This window comes from Pelodiscus sinensis, chromosome 14, assembly GCF_052426305.1.
Source record: "Pelodiscus sinensis isolate ZL-2025 chromosome 14, ASM5242630v1, whole genome shotgun sequence".
NCBI classification, from domain to species: domain Eukaryota; kingdom Metazoa; phylum Chordata; order Testudines; family Trionychidae; genus Pelodiscus; species Pelodiscus sinensis.
The window spans coordinates 13,605,614-13,629,102 of NC_143065.1; the positions used below are offsets into that span (position 1 = coordinate 13,605,614).

The 23,489-nt window shown below is 47.5% G+C and overlaps 1 protein-coding gene across 3 annotated transcripts in view; it reads left to right on the top strand.

Moving 5' to 3' along the window:
* Positions 1 to 23,489, top strand: part of PEAK1 (pseudopodium enriched atypical kinase 1) — a 208,403-nt gene that overhangs the window by 140,424 nt on the left and 44,490 nt on the right. For 2 of the 3 annotated variants that reach the window (XM_075897375.2, XM_075897376.2), the window contains one exon: positions 4,123 to 7,392. In XM_075897375.2, the coding sequence (XP_075753490.1) occupies positions 4,217 to 7,392 (3,176 nt within the window). In that variant the 5' untranslated portion in view covers positions 4,123 to 4,216. Of the gene's footprint in view, positions 1 to 4,122; positions 7,393 to 10,328; positions 10,333 to 23,489 lie in introns of all 3 variants that reach the window. The other variant, XM_089781972.1, reaches the window with a different exon arrangement.

Genomic DNA, 23,489 nt, shown 5'->3' on the forward strand with positions numbered 1-23,489 from the left:
GACTTGATGGCCTTCTGAGGTCTCTTCCAGCTCTATGGTTCATATCATTTAAGCTAGATTCTAGGTTGACCAAAAATAATGCCATGAAACTGAAGTGTGTGATTTTTTTGTATATGGTGGATCAGTGTCTTTTATCTAGCTCTCTTTTTGGAGTCACCATTTTCTCTTTGGCTAAAGTATCTGCTGCAAAAATAACTTGACATTGATGGAAACATGACTAAAATTACTGAAAGGTTTTTGAACTATGGATTAAATTAAATTATTCAGGCCAGTTTTCTCAGTCAAACAATAGTACATTCACCTTTAAACCTCAGACAAATGGTTAACCAATAAGTCTCACCTTAACTGTGTGAGGCATATCTGTTCCGATTAATTGGTGGGAACTGAAGCAGCCCGCGTTAGTGGCAGGTCCAGCCCAGACATACCACAGGCAGGGGCATTCCAGCCCAGCTTGAGCAGCCCCTCTTTGTGGCATGGGAGCTGCTCTAGCCTAGCCAAAGCAGAGGGAGGGTGGTGCTCCAGCTCAGCTGGGCTGGAGTGGCCACCACCCGCTCCCCCTTTAATCAGTTAACAGGATAAACATTGTTTAACCAATTAAACAGAATTTTACATCCCTACTTTTAATTGCATTTGAGAAACTAAATATATTCTTTCATCAGCAGCATCCTGTCTGGTATTTTGGAGAATGTTTTCTGGCCCCTTCTTTTTAGTTTTAGGTCCCATCTTCCTCAGCTTCCGGTTTATCAGGCAGAATAGAAGGTCAATAGTACTGAATTAATAGGGGGGTTAACACTATATTCCTAATCGTTGTCACTTGTCTATATGCATTAACCTTACTGCCAGGTTTACATGGGCATAGTTGCTATGCACGAAACTGGTTCTTTGAAACCTATATGAGCAGAAAGTAGAATATATACATAGGGCATTGGGCAATATTAGAGTCATAGTATTTTTAAAATAATGATTTTCATGATTTCAGCTATTTAAATCTGAAATTTTATAATGTAATGTAAGGGTCCTGACCCAAAAAGGAGGGGGTGGGGGGGTCACAAGGATATTGTATTACAGTATTGCTGTCCTTACTTCTACACTGATGCTGGTAGTGGTACTGGTTTCAGAGCTGGGCACCTAGAGAACAGTGGCAGCGGGGTGAAAGCTCAACTCTAAAGGCAGAGCCACCACCAGGAGTAGTGCAGAATTACTTGCGTATGGCATGGTATGGAATAGGGGTGTAAGCGAGTGGTCAAGTACCTGACTACCTGATAAGGCTAAGCCTATCAGACAGTCGAGTTGAGTACTCGATTACTCACTTCTCTCCCCCCTTGCTGCCTCTGTATCAGGGGGCAGCAAGGAGGGGGGAAACAAGAGCCGGTACTGGGGGGAGCTGGCTTAAAAGCCATCTCTGCAGTTCTGTCTCCACTCCTCCCCTGCTGCTGCCTCTATCAGGGAGCTGCCCACCTCCTTCCCCCCGAGAACAGCCTCTGTCAGCAGCCAGCACGGGCCACCACAAACAGGGGCTGCCGTACTTGGCACGAGTAAGAACAGAGCAGCTCTTGCTACATTTGAAATGCAGAGCCACAGCAGTCCTGAACCCAGCATGAGCCAGGACTCCTCAGTTGGCTCTTACTACATTTAAAATGCAGAGTCGCAGTGGTCCCAGACCCAGTGCAAGGCAGGACTCCTTAGTCCTGGCTTACACCAGGTCCATGACCTACCCCTGCTGCAGCTCTACAGCAGTGGTCCCCAACCTTTTCAGGTTGTCGGGCGCCAGGGGGCGTGGCCGTTCGCCCGCCGGGCGCCAGGGGGCGGGGACACTTGCCCGCCTGGGGGCGGGGCCCCCCCAGCCGCAGGCCCGGGGGCGGAGCCCCCCCATAGCCACGCGCCCGGGGGCGGGCCCCCCCCCATAGCCACGCGCCCGGGGGCGGGCCCCCCCCCATAGCCACGCGCCCGGGGGCGGGCCCCCCCCATAGCCACGCGCCCGGGGGCGGGCCCCCCCCATAGCCACGCGCCCGGGGCCGGTGCTCCCCCCGTAAGCACTGCGGGGCCAAGGCCGGCGCCGGGGCCAGGGCACGCGTGGTGCCCCCGGGGGCGGGGCCAAGGCAGGGGCCGGCGCCGGGGCCAGGGCACGCACATCGCCCCCAGGGGCGGGGCCAAGGCCAGGGCCGGGGCCAGGGCACGCGCGGCGCCCCCGGGGGCGTGGGTCAGGGTCGGCACCGGCATGTGCGGCACACCCGGGGCTGGGACCGGCCATGCGCCCGGGGCTGGCCCAGATGCTCCGCGGGCGCATGTAAAGAGCCCAGCGGGCGCCATGGCACCCGCGGGCACCGGGTTGGGGACCACGGCTCTACAGGTTAAATGTTGTAGGAGCCGGGCTGTCTGCGCACCCATCTCCTACTACACTTGAACTGCAGAGCCAGGGGTAGTTCCTGGACTGGTGCAAGCCGGGGCAGAGCACCTTCCTTTGTCCACTAATCATGTGGTTGGTACAAATTGTATCGACTACACAATTAGTCAGTTACCTGCCTCCTAAGATCCTTCAGATGGCAGTGCCCCCCTTACTGATACACTGTTTCTGCCAGAGTACTGCCTGCAAAGCTGGGTGTCTGGCCAGCAGCCACCACCCTCTTGCCATCAGCTCTAAAAGCAGTGCAGAAGTATGGGGAGAAGTACCATGACCCCCACTCTCCTGCAACTCCTTTTTGGATCAGGACTCCCAATTTGACCATCACTGGTCTTGTCTGTAAAATCTGTATAGTATTGGGTAAAAGCAAACAAAAGATCTGAATCCGGGAGGAAGGGCAGATTTCACAGTCCATTATGTGTTTTTCATGGCTATAAATTTGGTAGTGCACAATCTATATCTAATTTGGTTTACATTTCAAATATTTGGTTGTGTGGAAGTCAAACTGCTTTTAGTTGTCAGATAGAAACTACTTGGCTATTGTGTTATTTAGAGTTTACTCGTGGGGGAAATCTGTGCCAAAAAATGAAACCGACAATGCACAATATTTTTAAATGCTGCAAAATTTTGCATCTTTTATTTGTGAAAATAATGCCATCTAATCACATCACTTTTAATTATTTTGGTTATTTATTTCAAAATACCTATCAGCAAATATGTCTTTAACAATACAGACAACAAAAAAGATTGCCCCAAAAGTAGAAAGATAAAGAAACCCATATGACAACACAATTCTAGTTTCTCTGTTATGTTTTGGTTGGGCACCTCAATCTGCGTGTGTCACAAGTGCTAGCTAGGCAATCTTGGGGAAAAGCTCTGTCCTGCCAATCTTCTGCTTGATTCTCAGGTTTTTGACCTATCCCCCAAGGGTTACCATAGAGGTTTCCACATAGAGGACATGGAGGTGGGGAGTTGGAAGGGGGTAGTGTGTACTGAGAGAGTGTATTTCAGGGATACTGAAAGGGGCTGCATGAGGCACACCCCAGCCCAGACAGCTCTACCCCCTCCAGAGCCCAGTCATAGAGCCAGACACCCGCACACAGAGCCCAGCCGCAGGGCCAGACACACATGCACATTGCCCCAGAGTCCAGCCATGTGGCTTCTCTCAGCCCAAACACCTGCATCCTCTCCCCCCAGAGCCCAGGGATCCATACGGAGAAACATCCTGATGTTAGTCAGACCAGACTTGTATGAAGTTTCCTGTGCTGATTTCAGTCTTGGGTGGTGCAAAGTTGACACTGCACAGGTCCTCCATCTCTGCTGGGTGGAGTGATTAACTGACTGTGAGGCCATGACCCACATGCTGCCTCCTTCTTCATGTCCTGCTAGGAACCACAGTTGCCAGGAACCCTCCAGTTCCCTCTCTCTCTCTCTCTCTCTCTCTCTCTCTCTCTCTTCCCCCGAGCTGTGGAGCTTGGCTCCGCCCAGACCGGTGGTCCTTAGTGGCAGGTAGGAACTCTGAAAGAGAGAATGCATTTCTGCACAGAACAATGATTCTCTGTAAATTTTGCACTGCACAGCAGCACAGAATTCCCCCAGGAGTAAGTGTTTTAAAAGGAGAAATTGTCAGAATATGATTGTAAACAAAGTCCTTCATTTGTCACTGAATGTTATGGCTTTTCCCCATTCTTATCTTTTGTTTCCTCTCTTTCATTTTTTAGAAAGATCACTATTTGAAGAAGTAACCAGAATAAATGAGCAGAGTGAAAACAAATGGATGAAGTTCTTACCATGCACTGAACACTGGAACATCAGATGCAAAGCTCTGGGAAAATGTCTGCTTGCAACACCTTCACTGAACACGTCTGGAAACCTGGTGAATGTAAAAATTGCTTCAAACCCAAAAGCTTGCACCAGCTGGCCCCAGCCTCTGAAAAGGCTCCCCTCTCTCATGGTAATCTGAAAACCAATGCAAATCACAGCAACAATCACCGTGGTAGAAATACAGGAAATTTCCGACCCCCTGTAGCAAAGAAACCCACGATAGCTGTGAAACCCACCATGGTGGTGGTAGATGGGCAGAGTATCAGTGGTGAGATCAGCACACCAGATCATTGTGAGAACAAGCCGATAATTAAAGGATGGAACCGAAACAAGGCTGTCTTGAACAAAAAGCCACCGAACAATAATAACGAAGATGAAATTGAAGGTTATAGCCACATTCATAGGCCTTATGGCAACAATGATAGTGTAGGTAAGATACCAAATAATAATGATAATGGACTGACAGAAGTGTTAAAGGAAATTGTAGGTTTGGACACCACACCTCAGCTAGCAGCAAATGAAATGAACTCAAAGGAAATGTTCTTGGGAAGAATAAATAATTGCTATAAAAGATCATTAGAAAGACAGATCCCTCCAAGCTGCATGATGGGTGGAATGAAGGATTCTCATAGTAAGCATGTTATTCTGAGTGGAAGCACTGAAGTAATAAGTAATGAAGGTGGGCGCTTCTGTTACCCAGAATTCTCCAGTGGAGATGAGAGTGAGGATGATATGTTTTTTGCCAGCATGCAAGAAGAACATGAAAGTTGGGATGAAAGTGATGAAGAGTTACTAGCAATGGAAATTCGTATGCGGGGCCAACCTCGCTTTGCTAACTTTAGAGCTAACACTTTGTCTCCTGTCCGGTTTTGTGTTGACAAAAAATGGAACACTGTGCCTTTAAGGAACAAGTCTCTCCAGAGGATCTGTGCCGTAGACTATGATGATAGCTATGATGAAATTCTAAATGGTTATGGAGAAGAAACTGTGATCCTTTATGGTCAGGAAAGCCTGCAGAGTATGGTATCATCTGATTCCACATCTCCTGATTCTTCTTTGACAGAAGAGTCTCGGTCTGAAACAACCAGCAGTTCATCTCAAAAACTCTGCAATGGAGGGTTATCTCCCTGTATCCCTAAGGAGATCAAGTTGATTGAGCCAGATTATGAGAGTCTTTGTGATAAGCAGCAAGTAAAAGATGTGTCAAAAGCTTCCAGAAACACTACAAAAATTCTAGAGACTCACAAGGCAGTTCTTGCACTTAGATTGGAAGAGAAGGATGGCAAGATTGCAGTACAAAGTGATAATCAAGAAAGCAAAAGTCCGACAGAAGTTACTGGTCAAGCAGTGACTATAAACTTGGTACCAATGGAAGATCAAGCCAAACCTTACAGAGTGGTGAATATGGAACAACCAGTGTGCAGGCCATATACTATAGTGGATGTGTCAGCAGCCATGACCAATGAATGTATGGATGGTCAAACTGAAAGCTCAGATACAAACAGTACGCCCTCTAACCCAAATTCACCAGGAACTCTAAGTACACAGATTATATCTACTACTGCATCATCTGGGCGAGTAAATGCCAATCTAAAGAAATCCAGTGCAGTCAGATACCAAGAAGTATGGACATCTAGTACTAGCCCACGACAAAAGATACCTAAGGTGGAATTAATTGCTAACAGCTCAGGACCATCAGTCCCTCCAAGGAAAAGCAGCCACAAATCTGCTCCTACTTCACCTACAGCCACAAATATTTCTTCAAAAACCATCCCAGTAAAGTCACCCAATTTGTCTGAAATAAAATTTAATAGTTACAACAATGCTGGCATGCCACCTTTCCCAATTATCATTCATGATGAGCCTACATATGCTAGAAGTTCAAAGAATGCTATCAAAGTTCCTATTGTAATCAATCCAAATGCATATGATAATTTAGCCATCTATAAAAGTTTTCTGGGGACCAGTGGAGAACTATCAATCAAAGATAAAACTACAAGTGTAATAAGCCACACATATGAAGAAATAGAAACAGAGAGCAAAGTCTCTGAAAACATACCCAGCAAACCCTCTGAATTTATCCAACCCAAGGGTAATAGCACAGAGTGTAGACTAGGATCTGTGGCTCAGAAAATTCAAGAGTATAATAGCTGTCTCAGTAAAGGTCAGCCCTCAGCACAAATAAGCCATAGTTCTGGCCACAGTTCCCCAACCAGAGTCCAGAAGACAAGTCAAGAGCCTACAGCCAAAATGGAAGGAGCACAGGATGCTTCTAGTGGCAGCAGTAATAGGGAAAATGCAAATGTAGTGCTTTCTCAGATCGTGGCTTCTATCCAGCCCCCTCAGTCTCCTCCAGAAACACCTCAATCGGGGTCCAAATCTTGCAGTGTGGAAGAATTATATTCCCTACCACCTGATGCAGATACCATTAAAAGCAACGTGGTGCGACCCAAATCTCTCTTTACCACACAGTCCATCAGTGATACTGAAGTATCCAATGCCGCAGAAAGCACTACCACTAAAATGCAGAAGGACACACTTTCAAAGCCACTTACCACCCACTCTTCAAAGCCAGTAACAGGCACCCATAATATCATAAGTCCCAAAATAGAACAAGCACCTCCATTTCCCCCTCCACGTTCCACTTCTTCACCCTATCATGCAAGTAATCTGTTGCAAAGACATTTCAGCAACTGGAACAAACCAACCAGTCCCACTAGATCCACAGAGGCAGAGGCAGTACTCCATTCAGAAGGTAGACGAGCTGCTGATGCAAAGCCCAAGCGCTGGATCTCCTTTAAGAGCTTCTTCCGTCGCAGAAAGACTGATGATGAGGAAGAAAAAGAGAAGGAAAGAGAAAAAGGGAAACTAGTGGGTCTTGATGGAACTGTTATACATATGCTGCCTCCTCCTCCAGTTCAACGTCACCATTGGTTCAGTGAGTCAAAAACAGACTCCAGTGAGAAGCCATCCATTGTTTTCATGTATAGATGTGAACCAGCACAGGCTGAACCAAACACCAACCAGAACAAGCCTGGAGTGGAGTCTCCAAATAGAGATACAGTGGCAAAGGACAACGCAGAAATGGAAGAGATGTTGCCAGAAGATTCTGAACAGAAAATTAAGAGTCATTCTTCACCATCTCAGGTTCCCAAGAAAATCCTCAGGTAAACTGCTGTTATGTCTTTAACTCGTGCCTTCAGTGTTGTGGAACATGCTATACATTTTTCAAGAAATGAGAAGTGATTTAAGGGCTTTACATAGAACTTTATATGTGTGTTTGTAATGTTTTTGTTAGAGAAGAAACAGGCGACCCAGGAGTAGATGGGGTAAAAGGAACTGCTTTATTGCCTACACATGTATACCTCGGACGTTCAACACAATGTCCGAGTGGCAACAACCTGGTATTAGTCAGACCCTTTTATCTATTTTAGTGTGTTAATTCACACATCTACCACTACTTTCCCTAAAACCTTATTTAGTAATGTTAACTCCATAAAATTAATATTAATAAGCAAATAATGAATACAATTATACCCACCCCTAATTACTATTTACAGAATTTCTAATTAAATCAACACATTCCTATGCTACAAACTAAAAGGTTACAGAGCTCACAAAGATTTTAACTCTGAAGATATTTTATACAGCGCCAATGAGGATAAGCAAAAGACACAACAAAGTGGAACAGCTGCATGCTTATCTATTTTTCTAGGCTGCAAAATGAAGGGAAAGAGCATGTCCAAGGGTAATGCCTGCTTTGGCTGAAATCCTTTCCACCATCCCGTATTCATTTTACATATCCCAACAGTTTTTATGGCCTTTTTTTAATGGATAGTTGTTTTTATTAGCACCTTTCATCATATGACCAGCATCCAGGATTCTCAACTGTTTTCATTGTTTGAGTTTAATTGGGCAATTTTGCTCCACTGAATCAAACACCCATGGCTCTGAATTTTTACATTACCATGGTATTTATATGCTGTAGAAGACTAAAGAACTCTGGTGTAGAAGTGGGGGGGTAAATATTTCATGCAGACATAGAAACTGCACTATCCATAGTCACCAACTTCCTCTCTAGCTGGGTTGCTGTAGCCATTCTAACCCTTCCCCCCCCATCTCCCACCTCTTCCTGTCTCTGCTCTGCCTCCACCCCCACAACCTCTCTTCCCCCCCAAGCCCCACCCCTGCCATGTCTTCCCTATCCCTGCTCTGCCCCCACCCTACCTCTACCCCAACCTCCTTTCCCCAAGCATCCACGCTTTTCCCACTCCCTCCCAGAGTGACCCACTGCCAAATGGCTGTTTTGTGGCAGGCGGGAGGCGCTGGAAGGGAGAGGAGCAGCGGGAGAGCTTCTTTGTTGCTGGTGAGTACTGAGCACTCACAGAGTTGGCATCTATCATGCTATATATCTGTCTGTTGTGCCTTTCCAGAGGAAGGAAACGTCTCCAACTGTAGTTTTATTAGCATGAATTTTAGTCACATGAAAATGATATTTAGACTTCTGAATCAGGTGAGGCAATGCTGAGTGCAGCAATGTCTAAACACAGTAACTCCTCACTTAACATTGTCCTGGTTAACATTATTTCATTGGTACATTGCTTGTCTATTAGAGCACATGCTCATTTGAAGTTGTGCAAGGCTCTCTTGTAAGTCGTTTGCCCTCTTGCTTTGTTCACTACTTGCGGGGTTTTCTAGAAAAGCAGCCTGTCCTCATGGGGAGGCTTGGAGCTCCCCCATCATCTCCCCTAAGTTCCCTGTAAAGTCCTGTATGCGCCTGGGGGCAGTTCTGCTGCTGGGAGTCCCCTACTTGGAGGCAATGTGTTGCTGATGTCAGGATGTCTCTCTGACTGAGCTCTCCCGCTCTGTACCACATCTACACAAAACAGGTCTGCTGCATTTCCTCACTCTAAATCAGGGGTTCCCGAACGTTTTGACATGGGGACTAGTAAATCCATTCATGAGTTTTTGGAGGACCTGGAACATTCATTTGCATATTCATGAAGCAAATGATGAATATGCAAATAAGTTGTTTCTGGTCCTCCCCAGTGCCAGCGTTAGCAAAGCTTTTGATATGGTTACCCACAATATTCTTACCAGCAAGTTAAGGGAATATGGATTGGATAAATGGACTGTAAGATGAATAGAAAGCTGGCTAGACAAGGGTTTCCCAAATCTGACTGGTTCCAGATGAGGGATTTTTTGGACCAGGGGAGGTCATTTCAGGGCTCCTGGTTCCCTCCTTCCCCACTAGGCTTCTTTGCACCTCCCTCCCCTGCAACCCAACTGAGCTGCCCACCCCCACTGGTTCCCTGCACCTCCCCCAAAACCATCCCCCACAATCCAAGGGAGTGCAGTACCAGTTCCCTGCAGCCCTTCACAGCCCAGCTGAGCTGTCCTTCTGTTCCCTATGCCTTCCCCCATCCACCTTTGCCCAGTTGAGCTCCACACTGGTTCCCTGCATGCCTCCCCCACAGCTGAGCCCCATTTTCCCCCCCAAGCCTCACAAAACTGCTGAGCTCAGCTCTGATTTCCTGCGCCTCCCTCCCCTTGAGTCTAGCCCCAGGTTCCTGGCACCTCCCTCCTCCTGCAGCCCAGGTGAGCCCAGCGCCCTCTACCTACTCCCCCCCCCCCCCACCCGCAGCCCAGCCTGGCACCCCCTAGCATCAGAAGAGTAGCAAGGGTGTTATGTGCCCTGGGGCAAAAGCAAAATCTCCCCTCTTCCCCCACCTGCCGCCATGAGATAGGGCCCTGAACCTGGCTCATGGCTTAGCTGGACCCCGGGGGATGTACTGCATCTTCCCCCACCCCTTCCAGTTTGGGGCAGGCCCCAACGTGCACTATCCACAACAACACATGGAGGGAATTGATCACCTCAGTAATGCTAATACCTTTAGAATTGAGGCCCGGATTATCCAGCACAAGTTGAGGTAGAGAGGGCACTGTTTGCACATATCTGATATATTTTTACCAAAACTGCTACCTTCCCAACTTGCCAAAGGAGAAAGGAAACAGGGAGGCCAACAGGAATGGTTTGGAGCAGTGTTTCTCAACCATTTTTTTATAAAGTACCCCCCTTTAAAAAAATTATCAGTATCCCCAGCACAGTTTTCAGACATACACAAAAATTCTCTACCATTGCAACACATTTGTTTAAACAACTTAATCTTAGCCAGGTGGGTGATGAAATTTTTGGCTGTAAAAAGTACAAAAATTATAAAGACCTGAATAACTTAAACAAAAAATTCAGTTTGCTCCAAATTTCAGTTGTGTTGATGTACCCTACAGACTTCTCTCAAGTACCACTGAGGGTAGTCATACTACTGGTTGAGAAACACTGGTTTAGAGCAGCATTTTTCAACTTTATAATATTTTATAAAGTACTCCATTTAAAAAATTATAAGTATCCCCAATGCACCCACCCCTCCCCCACATCCAGGCATCCCCAGCCCACCTGCTCCAACCTAATGTCCCTTCTGCCCCAGAACACCACCCGCCCCACTCTAATCCAATGCCTATCCCCCAGAGCCAGGCACCCCCAGCTTCCCTGCCCTAGCCCAATCCCTCTCCCCCTTCCTCAGAGCCAGGTAGAATAACCCTATCTTTAAAGTGGCTGCTCCTGCTGCTTGGCCCTGCCTCGGAGGTTTGTTTGCACAGGGATCATGTGGCCCGACAGCGCTCCTGTAATGTAGAAAGCTGCTACCTTAGAAAAATGTGCTACTGCTAGCATTTTCTTATCTGTACAATTGTAAGGAAATACTCCTATAGGAAACTGCTATCAGAAGTAGCACAAACCTACAGAGAGTATTTCCATATAGACCAGGTTTGCCACTTGCCACAGCTCATGGCGCTATGCGCTCTGCTTCCACCCCAGCCTGGTGCCCCCCTACCGTGGCACCCGGGGGCAACTCTACCCGGTATTTTTTTCCCGCAGCCTGGTACCAGGCCCATAGTTTGGGAAACGCTGCTCTAAATCACTCAGTCCGTGCTGCCTTGTAGAGTGTGAACCTTTATTAACAACGTGTTAATCCTTGAGGGTTCAGACAAATGATAGTTCATCATTCTGTAGCAAGACATTCCTGGGAAATATTCCACCCTCTGAGTCAGTGACCTCCACCAAGCTTCACAATCATCCTTACTATGTACAGTATTACATTGTTTGAAATGGTTTAAAAAGTATATTGTGTGTGTATATTGTCTTTTGTCTGCTGAAAAAAATTCCCCTGGAATCTAATTCTCCCTCTTTACATTAAAATTATTATGGAGAAATGGGATTTTTTTAACATAGTTTCACTTAAAGTAGCATATTTCAAGAACATAACTACAATGTTAAGAGAGGAGTTACTGTCCCTTTAAAAATCTGGGCCTTCGTGCACTCTGGCAGCAGGTATAGGAATATGTTGGAGTTTGTCTTCTGAATAACTTAGAGATTATCTATCCTATAAGTGCTGTAGCAGCGCAGATACACTGCTGTAGCGTATCTGGTGAAGATGCCGTATGCTGATGGGAGAGAGTTCTCTTGTCATCATAATAAATTCACCTCTGCGAAAGGCGGTAGCTATGTCAGTGGGAGAAGCCCTCTGGCCAACATATCTCTGTCCATGCCAGTGCATATGTTGGTGTAACTCATGGTGCTCACCTCTAAGCAATATAGTGATATTTTACAGTTCTTCATCGAGTAGTGTCCCCGTGGGTACTCCACTCGAGATGCTGTGCTTGTCCCAGCGCCGCAAACTGGAGGAATTTTTCATAGCAGTAGCCCCCTACCGGACCGCGCATGCACAACTGCCTGCTCGCGCCTCTCAGCTGAGCGCGGTTCTGTCCTGCCAGTTTCTCTCCAACCGTCTGCAGTCACAGACGGAGTTACATTAGGCTCCCTTTGCCTCTCTGAGGGGAAAGGGAGATCTCTTAGTTAGACTTCGTTTCTTGCTTTATGTATCTCGGCCCCTTCTGTAGCCCGCCATAAGGACTCCGCTCCGGCACCCAAAGAGGGCTTGCGAGCGGAGTCGGTGCCGGCAACGGCTCTAACGGCTGCTGTGGAGCCAGCAGGGGAAGCCCCGGCACCGAGACGTTCTGCGCATGCGCAAGCGCAGCTAGCTGTACCGGCACCCGCAGGGCTTTTCCTCAGTGCCATCCCATGCTCCCCGGTGCCAGAGGCACCGGCACCAAATACAGCACTGCAGCAGGAGACTCTGCCGGTGCAGCCTGAGGCCATGACGTCATCACCTGATCCAGCAGCACAGAGCTTGAGCTCTGCAGAGGATCAATTTACAGAGCCTCCCTTGCTGCCTGCCTTGCTGCCACTAGCGGTTCCCCAGCCTTCCTTCACTTCCTCAGTGCCATCCAAAAGGCAACACAGTTCTGCACAGGTTCGGACACCATTGCTGACACCGGACCGTATGTCCTTCTCCCCTGGACCTGACTCACCTGCCTCGGTCTGTTCTTATACCCATCATCGTTGTCATCGTTACACACTTCCCAGAGAGCACTACTATAGGTCACCTCGTCGCTCACCGCCACGTCGATACTACCGGAACCACTGTTCGCGGTCTCCTCACTAATCCAGGAGATCCTTATCACCATGGTCTCCAAGTCCAGCATATTCTTGTTGCTACGACACGCTCAGAAGACACAGCCGGTCTCCGTGCTACGACAGGCGGTACGAGCGATGTTACCACGAGTGCTCTTCCTTTCGTCTCATTGCAGAAGGCATTTGCAGTCATGCTCACCGCAGTTATCTCGACCTGAGTCACCACACGCTTCAGGCGAGTCTGCACGTTAAGTCGCTCCACCGTCCTCTGCTGGAGATGTGGATTCAAGCTATCAGGAAGACAAGCAGGACCACACTCCTCATCAGGAGCAGCAGTGCCCTGATTCTCCAGCACGCCACTCCTCTTCGTCGCCTGATGATGCAATGGTCCCCGGTGACTTGTCTCCTATGGAGGACCACAAACAATTCCAGGAGCTCTTCAAAAGAGTTGCTCAATCCCGGGACATCCAGACCACGGATGTGCAGCAGAAACAGCATTGGTTGCTAAAGAATTTACAACCCTCCCAAAAGTCGAAGCTTGCCTTTCCCTTTGATGACACTATCTTAGAGGTTGCCAATGACATCTGGCAGACTCCAGCTACATCCTTACCTACTAATAAGAGGTCGGACAAGAAGTACTTCATAAGCCAGAAGGGTATGGAGTTCCTGTTTACACATCCTCAGCCCAACTCCCTTGTGGACGCTGCACAACAAAGAGTAAAAATGTCCCAGGCCAAGAATGCTTCTAATGACAAGGAGGCTAAACGCCTGGATGTCTTGGGCAGGAAAATATATTCCTCTGCTACGTCAGCTCTGAGGATGTGTAACTTTGCAGCACAACTGGCAAATCATGATTGCGACAACTATTCAAAGTTGGTCCCTCTATTTGAACACTTGCCTGATTCCAAGTGCCAGATTCTTAAGGTGGTAATCCAGGAGGGCTATACAATTGCCCAAACAGCCTTGCAGATTGCACTCGACACGGCTGATGCAGCCGCTAGATCCACAGCTTCAGCCATAGTCATGCGTCGAGCGTCTTGGCTGCACCAGGCTGCTGTTCTGAAGGAGTTGCAGGCCAAGGTGGAAGATTTGCCTTTCAATCGCCAGTCACTCTTCGCCCAGTAAACCGATCAGGTCTTCCACTCGGGCAAGGATACACATACAACTTTAAAAACGCTTGGAATGTTCACACCTCCCTATAAGCGTAGAAAATATGTTCCCTATAATAGGCAAAGGCCTTTTTCTTATGCGACATCTCGAAACAAGCCATATGAACAACAGAGGCCAAGAGAGCGCCCCCAAAAGCGTCGTCAACCGCCTAACAAAGCGTCCTCCCAGCAGAAGGGCCGGCAGCAGGTTTGATATGTTGATCGAGGGACTGTGGACCACCCCTTTGACAGAGACTCCAAACATCACACAAGGAGTGTTCCGTCATCATCTCAGGCCCTATCAACATCGTTGGGCTCTCATATCCACCGACCGGTGGGTTCACGACGTAATCACCTCAGGATATGCCATTCCCTTCACTTCTCTTCCCCCTTCCTCCCTCCCTTACCCGTCTCTTTTCAGGGACCCTTCTCACGAGACTCTTCTTCACCAGGAAGTCTCTCACTCAGGTTAGGAGCGGTGGAAAGGGTACTGACTCGCTTTGTGGGAAGAGGATTCTATTCTCAATACTTCCTCACCCAGAAAAAGTCAGGGGGTTGGAGGCCTATCCTGGACTTATGCCGACTCAACCGTCATCTCAGACGACAAAAATCCAAGATGGTCACGTTATCTTCAATCATTCCTGCTCTTGACAAAGGGGATTGGTTCGCATCCCTCAATCTTCAGGACGCTTACTTTCACATAACAATACATCCTGCTCACAGAAGATTCCTTCGTTTCGTAGTGGGGTCCAACCACTATCAGTACCGTGTACTACCCTTTGGTCTCTCGGCAGCCCCATGAGTTTTCTCCAAAACCCAGCGGTAGTGGCGGCTTACCTACGGCGCCTCGACATTACAATATTTCCATACCTATACGATTGCCTCCTGAAGGCTTCCACTGTCGACGAGGCCACGAGGGCAGTGTCCACCACTACCACTCTATTTACAGCCCTTGGACTTCTAATCAATCTAGAGAAGTCCTTCCTGACGCCAACTCGCGACCTGGAGTTTATCGGAGCAAGACTCGAGTCCCTGACCGGGAGGGCATATTTGCCTCTAAAGAGGTTTCATCTCATACAGGACTTGGTGCAGTCAGTATCAATATCTCCCCAGTCCCGAATACTCACCTGTTTACAGTTGTTGGGGCATATGGCAGCCACCACATATGTGGTTCCGCATGCCAGGCTTCATCTTCGCAATCTTCAACATTGGTTGTTCACCGTGTACACGCCTCGGATGCACAGTACAAACAGGGTGGTTTCGGTGCCAACACAGGTCCGGACTTCCTTGGCATGGTGGGACAGCCCCAACAATATACTGGAAGGGGACCACTTTCATGCCCGCAAGCCAGCACTACAGATCACGACAGATGCCTCCCTGCTCGGTTGGGGCGCTCACCTTCAGGAGCATCGGGCGCAGGGTCTCTGGACACCCCCGGAATCACTACAACATATAAACTTTCTCGAACTAAGGGCAGTCTTCAATGCTTTCAAGCATTTCCTCCACATCATTCGAGGTCGCTCAATACAGATTCTCACTGACAACATATGCACGGTGTATTATGTCAACAGGCAAGGAGGGGCATGCTCCCGCTCTCTTTGAGCAGAGGCGGTACACCTGTGGAATTGGGCAATTCGGCAAGGTATTACCATAACAGCAGCATACCTTTCCGGCAAGGACAATGTGATCGCCGATACTCTGAGCAGGCATTTCCTCTCACAACACGAGTGGGAGTTACACACCGAGGTGCTCCGTCACATTTTCCAACTCTGGGGCTTCCCCAGTGTAGACTTGCTCACCACCCAACACAACAGAAAATGTTGTCAGTATTGCTCAGGAACGGGCATCAGCAAAGACTCCTTGGGGGATGCCTTCCTGCTGGACTGGAGTCATCATCAATTGCTGTACGCCTTTCCTTCTCTTCCACTCATCCCAAGAGTTTTGGAGAAAATAGCAGCAGACGGCGCAACAGTAATTCTGATAGCGCCTTTCTGGCCCCGACAGGTCTGGCTAACACAGCTGTCAAGAATGTCGGTTGCCGAACCACGACGGCTACTGAATCTGTTCAATTTACTGTCTCAGCAGCACGGCACAATTCTTCACCCAGCTATTGACCGCATGCACCTGACTGTGTGTAACCTAACTGGCTCCAAGCATCTGAGCTCTCCTGCTCTCAGGACATGAGGCACATGTTAATTAACAGTAGGTGGCATACGACACGTAAATCCTACCTCCATAAGTGGCATCGTTTTATAATATTCTATGTGATGTCTGACACTCACCAAGAACGAGGTGAAGCCCTAAATTTCCTTCATCTGCTTGTTCTCAAAACTTTTGTCTATATAAGAAAAATGCACTGATTAACTTAAAATTATTTTTAAATTATTTAAAACATGCAAGTCTATGTGTGGACATTCTTATTTCAATTTATTTTAAATGGATTGCTAAGCAACTTGGCCTAAACTGAATAGCATGTTTTAAATTGACCATAGAAGTCACGTGCTCAGTCTTTTGCATGAGTTGAAATTTCTATTGTTATTAAAACTGGCGCAATATGAATGAGGACTTATTTATTTATTGTTCTTCTAGTTTTGTCAGAGTTGGAAAGCTCAAGTTTTTGTTAAGTTTTTTATTAAAGTTAGGGATATAAATTATGATACTAGGAATTATCACCTTGCTTGAAAGATGAAAAGAAGTGCCTTCAACTGCCCCAGGGATAGTGCTGTTACTTCATTTTATCACAGCTGCCTAGGTATGTTTGTACTATTACTGTTTGCAGTGGTTAGTCTTTCTTTTTCATGTTTTCCACCACATTTTAGAAAATTTGTCTTCCCTCTTTCCTCCAAGCTTTGGTTACACGGTCTGAAATCATAGCGCAGAATTTTCCCAGGGTAATTCAATTTTATTTGCTACTAGAAGATTTTCCCTGGCGTTTCTCGAGTCCTTAACTCAAATAAGTTTTGTTATTTTTCATTTAAATCATTGCTCTGGGGTGGGACTGGTTCAGTATGCAGAGATTCAGTATGCAGGTTGCTTCAGGGAGAGAGGACAACTGCAGCCCTCTCTCACCACAGCAGCTTGGGGCCAGGTGAGAGGCACCTGTCCATTGCCTGTACAGCGGGCACAGCTGGGAGAGGGGTGTACGGCCCCTAGCTGGGCAACAGATACACAGACAAACACTCTCAAATAGATAGTAGATATCTGTCCTTTTCTCCACCCCAATGACCCAATGGGGTTATAACTGTCCTGGTCTGCATCTCTGGCCCTTCCTGCTTCCCTGTGGTCATTTTGCAGTATAATTGTCCCTTCTGCCAGACTCCTCCCTTCCCATTTTATGAGAAATAATCTAATTCCGGGCACATCCCATTGCCCGGGCACAAGGAAACCCTGGCCTTGCTTTAAGTTATGATAAAAGGAAGATGCATTCCAAATTTGGTGGCCCTAGCTTTGCCTGTTTAGTTATTGGACATAAGGATTCATGGATGGACTGACAGATGCACATTTCTAAAAGATATAGTAAGAAGATGAATTCTGTTTATAAAAAATACTAATACCATTGTGATCTTTCTGAGAATTTTATTTTTTAAGAAAAGAATGAAACATTGGGAGTTTTATAAGCAGAATTAGATTTGGCAGCTTTTTATAGCATGTCTATTTTTATTGTCTTTGATGCATTTTGGTGTCTTAAGCTAATTGTTTTTGCTTGATTTTAATTGTTGTTTAGGAGGGGACAGAGGGAGGGGGGAGAGAGACCTTTTCAATGCCAAAATTAAGCCAATATGTTTTAAGGATTTTGATTTATCACTCTTACAGTATTTGTGAACCAGGCCTCGCAGCTTGCAGTTTTGTATCAATAGGAAGTATATTTGATTTACCAAGTGATGCTACACTTATTTTGTATTAACTCATCATACCTTAGCTAACAGTCAATGCTAATTCAGGCTAAAATGTGTGGAATGGGGGGAAAAGTTCAAAATATTTTGTTACCACTGCAGCAGGCTTAGAGAAAAATGTAAGACATGAAGATAAAGATCAATGAACATGACACTTTTCTAAATGAGAATGCCAACAGCTATAAGCTCACTGAAAGATCAAATTGATGACCTGGAAAATAAGATAGGATTAAGAAATGTCATATTGGTAGGGGGTCCTAACGGCATCTCAAGGAGAGAAACTGTTTTTTTTTTTTTAAATCCCATAGTGGATTATGAAGGTGGTAGAAACTGATAACTTTAAATTCCTGGAAAGGTCAGTTCATCACCCATAAAAGCAGTTGCAGAATATTCATCTCTTGAAGTGAGGAATAAACATTTGACATTGAATATATTTGAGTCTGCGATAGGGCCCTCAAGTGTTTTACTCATGTGAGGTCTTGTTTTTCTTTGGCATACTTAGTGGTTAAAAAGATGCTAGCAAAAATGAAACTGGCATTTTAGTAGAGGGCATTGTTCTTTAGAAACAAAAATCATAGTAACTAAGTTTTAACCAATGATTATAGATAAAATTTATTGTGTTTGGTGGTGAACAATTTCCTGCTCATTCTGGAAATTTGAGCAATTCTCTTGCAGATAATTGCATTTAAGGCTGTGTATTATGTCTTAGGAATGTGAACAGCTAGTCGAATGTCTGATAAGGAAATGCTTATCAGTTAGTCAGCACTCTAGTCCACTAGTCGGTTCCCCCCCACACACACATCTTGCAGCCTCTATCAGAAAGAGGCAGCAAGAGGAGGAGAAGAGGGTGTGCTTCAAAGCAGAAGCATCATATGGAGCCCGGGGCCAGACCCTGGACTCCACACGATGCTGCCACTTTGAAATGTCATGTGCAGCCTGCGGCCAGGTTGCATAAGGCATTTCAAAGTGGCAGTGCCACATGGAGCTCAGGGTCAGCGCAGGAGTCCCCAGCTGGCTCCAGGCTGCAGGAGGCATTTCAAAGCAGCAGCGCCATGTGGAGCTGGGAGTCAGAGGGGAGTACCCCACTAACCCTAGTCTTCATGTGGTACTGCCACTTTGAAATGCTGCAAGGAGCCCACCATCAGGCTCTACACAGTGTTTCAATGTGGCAGTGCTGCATGGTGCCCGGAGTCAGCTGGGGACTCAGAGTTCCCAGCTCACCCCAGTTTCCATGTGGCATTTCTGCTTTGAAATGCGCTGGAGAGAATGGGGCCAGCAGGGGACTGCTTGAGTCCCTCACTGGCACCTTGCCCGTAGCGTAGCGCTTTCACCTTTGAAGTGTAGCAACACTACACTTCAAAGGTGAAGGTGCCTTAATCGACTAATCGCATAGTCGATGCAAATTGCATCATCTATTAAATTAGTCAATCAAAATTTAACATCCCTATTATGCCTGTGCTGAATGAAGGATGACTAGGGATAGGTTCAAGAGAAGAGAGAAAATATGGAATCTAAAGCAGAAATTATACTTATTCCAGAGAATTTTGGGGTTGTCTCTTCCACCATTCCTCATACTCACTGCTCCCTCAAAAGCCCTCTACCACAGTAACCCTCTCTGGGTGTATCTACATTGCAGCTAGGAGCTAGCAATGAAGGCCAGTTAGATAGACTCAAGCTACTTGCACTTGAGCTAGCACTAAAATTAGCTGTGTGGACATTGTGACTCTAGGCTTGAGCTCAGGTGGGTAGTCTGAGTTTCTGGTGCATCTGTAAGCCCCACACAGCTATTTTTAGCATGTTAGCTTGAGCCTTGCTAGTGCGAGGCTGTCTCTGTTGTGGGAGGCTCACTCCCAACTGCAGCATGTAGGCATATGCTCTACTTCAGAAGAGGGTTAATTATAGCATGTCTATAGAGCAAGTCTAGAGCCAGGTGTATGCTGGGGGGAGGGGGAGCAAAGCTGAATTAAAGTATGCAACTCCAGCTATGTGAATAGCAGTGTACCATAGTTCAAATTTCTGTGGTGTCCCTGCTCTGGGGGGGTTGGCAGGAGAAACTCTCCCATTGACTTCCCTTACTCCTCGCAAGCTGGAGGAGTACTAGAGTTGATGGGAGCAAGATCAGCGATAGATTTAGTGGGTCCTTACCAGTGTTCCCTCTAACATTTTCCATCCTTGGACGGGCTGAATTTTTTTTTGGACCAGTTGAAATGTCTTATATGCACCACCAATACTAAGTTTGTATATGGATGCACAGTGTGTCCCTGTACGAACAAAAAACTAGGTATAAATATATATTTTAAACAGCCCATAGATATGGAAGACAATATATTAAAACAAAGGATAATTAACAAGGAACAGTGCTTAATATGAAATCAAATAAAGAAAACTAACACTACCCTTTCAATATATGAATTGTGGTCTTTTCTAACAACTCAAGCTAGAGTTGGGGCACACTACAAATAGTTATATAAATAATTCAAAGACATGGCCATTAAGTAAAAGCCTAAAAAATATGCACAGCTTTTAAGATGCCAAACAAATCTATGAGGCATGCTCTTCTTGAAAATAATAATAAAGTATTTACTGACACTGGAAAGGAGAGTAAAAGGCATTCACTCCGGCTTATACATTTCCATGCAATGCAAATGAAACAGAGGTCTGTAAAACTGATGAAAGTTCTGGTTTGAAACTTTCAACTTATGTGTGTGTCTAACTCAGAGTAGAAGCCCTTGGAGCACTTGCCCAGAATCCAACTCAAATTAAAAGGCCAAACAAATAAAACAGGATCCATGGTAAAGTTCTTCCAGTTTTAACAATTTATCCTTTGCTAGTGACACAGGATTTAAAAAAAAATTATTCAGATCAGAGTTTGCAGATCTGTACAACACTAAAAATAAAATTTAAAAAATCCTCTGTTAAGGTAAGAAAGGAAAGGATTCTTTTAAGCTATTAACACTTATGTAAACTTTGTTTGAAATGTAATTATGCAAATGTCATGAGCTTGGCCTTTTGTTCCAGTATTCAAAAGCAGCCTAAAAGCTTTTAACCTACCTGAAAGTTTGGCACCACTCCATACAGCGTGCCCCAGCTCAGGAAAGAGTCCTAAGTCTGCAGCCCAACTAGGGCTGCTGTGCTGAGACAGACAGTCTGGCTCTTGCTGCCTACAGTCCAGATGGGAGCAAGTTAAGACACCCCAAACAAACTCCCCTCTGCTGGCTCCTCACTATACAGACATCACCCCCTACTTCGCCCACCTATCCCGATGCAGTCTGCTCCCTTTCTCCCGGACCAGGAAGCTAGAGGAGTGTGCTGCATTTCCTCACAGGAACCTGCAGGCAAACACAGGTGCTGTGGTCAGATTTCTAATCAAACCTCTCCTCTCTGAGTCGCATACTGTTTGCACGCTCCAAACTTCCCATCCCAGCCACATACATACTTAGTCCCTTCCTCCCTCCTCCTTATGTCCCCTCCCCCACCGCACGCTCTGCTCACTCGTTGTCTGGAGCAGGGAGGTTCTGTTGCTCAGGGAGTGCCCCTCCCTACCAGGAAGCTCCCTGCACAGAATCTCTAAATGTCTAGGCAGGGCTAATTTAGTACCTACATGGCCGTCCTGCCCTGCAGCTTATAGGAAACTTAGGTCCTTACGAGACTTGCTAAATAGACCCCTGGGAGATCAGTCTCTGCAGTCTTGATCACCCAGTAAGTGGATATAGATTATTTTGTGAACCCCTGTACATCCTCCTGGCATGCTTTACAAAGATTTTGTTTTTTTACTGATGTATAATATTTTAGTTTAGGTTAGGCTACATGGCTGAATGTCACAGCTGATCTGAGATTTACAACATAGTATAGCTAAAGTTATAATTTTCTTTTGTTATTTATCGCAGCTCATTCAAAGGGCTTCTTCCTGGAGGAGGTGATTACAAGCTCGGTCTTGGTAAAGATATTTTCAGAGTACTAAGCAGGGCTGGCTCTAGGCACCAGCAAAACAAGCACGTGCTTGGAACGGCACATTGCCAGGGGCATTCTGGCTGTCCCTGAGAGACACTGGCCAGAGAACTCCTGACTCTTACTGCCTGACGCGGGCTTGCCTGTGGCTGCCCAAGGCAATGGGCGGGGCAGTGGAACGCGTGATGGGCCAGCAGCGAGTCACCCTCTGCAGGTGGGGTGTGCGGGGCAAGCCGTGCTCATAGCCCCGCAGTGATGGCTGAGGCGCCATGACGTTACGGTTCTGGGGCTGCCTTGCTGCCTTCCCTTGGCACCAGGGAGAAAAGTGCATCCTCTAGCTAGCACAAGAGGGCGTTCGGGTAGGGCGGCCCCGACTGGAGCACTGGCCACGCGTCATTCCAGTCGCCTTCCCGGAGCAGCTGCCGCTGCCCAGCACCCAGCAGCCACGGAGCAGGAAATGCCCGAGGGAGCCTACCATGAAGTAGACTCCAGCACCCGGGGATAGTTTGCGCTCCTCTGACTGGCACTAGCCAGCATGGCCAGACGTGCAGGGGGGCGCACCATGGGCTTTAAGAACAGCGGCGGCGGCGGAGCGCTACGGCCCTGGTGTGCGAGCCGCTCTCCCAGGGCTGTGCGGGGCAGGCTGCACAGAGTGATCCAGGGCCAGGCAAGGGGCAGCCCAGGTCACTGCAGCCAGAGATCACGCTGTGAGCCAGGTGCCTGTAGTCATCTCTCCACCTGTCTTACTAGTGACCCCTCCGGCCGGAACAGGCACCATTGGCCAAGGAGTTTGCAGGAGTGTGTGGGGGAGGGGAAGGAGAGTAGCGCACATTGGCAAATGGGGACGACTCTCCCCCCCCCCCCCCCCCGCTTTTCTCTGCCTCAGTGCTGGGTGTGGAGGGAGGGGAGAGCTGCAGCCTTAGTGGGGCCGGGCAGAAGAAAGGCCCTGCCTGGGCCAGGATGATTAAAGCAGAGGCACCTAGGCTGGGGGGAGGGAAGAGCTACTTTGCAGCCCGATCTGGTTGGTCTGGCGGTGAGGAGCCACTGGAGGGGATTCAGAGATTTAGCGGCGGGAGGGAGGGAGAGAAGTGTCCCTGGCTTTGCCCATAACGTTTCCCGGCTGTGTCTGCGTACATCCCCAGGGGGACACATGCCACTTTCATCTCTCCCCCAGGGCATTCCGAAGTTTCCGCGCGTGCTGTGGGGAGAGGACACGAGGGTTTGGCAGGGAGAGGAAAAGGAGACAGAGTTCAGTCAGTGGGGGGAGGTGGGAGAAGGGAGCGGACTGGTCCGGTGGGGGGCAGGGATTGGGTTTGGCTAGGAGGGAAGAGAGGGCACAAGGTGGATTAGGTGGGGGGACAGAAGGGAGGGCAGACTGAGTCCGGTCACTGAGGGGTCGGGTTTGCCTGGGATGGGAGAGAACTGGGTTCGGTGAGTGGGTGGGAGAGGGGTCAGGATGTGTGTAGAGGGGAGACAGGACATAGGCTGGGTTTGGCTGGAGTCAAAGAGCCGCAAGGTGAAAGGGGCGCTTTCCTCCTCAGAGCCTGTCCTGCAGCAGTGGGACAAGGGAGGAGAGGGGGAAGCAGCCAAAAATTGTATAGCTTGGGGCGGTAAAAAACCTAGAGCCGGCCCTGGTACTAAGTTCCAAAATTCTTATAATAGATCTTTCTCCTCTTGTGGTTTGAAGAAAGAGTATAGAAATGTCAATTAATGGCTGAGAAACGAAGCCCTACTGTAATGCACAT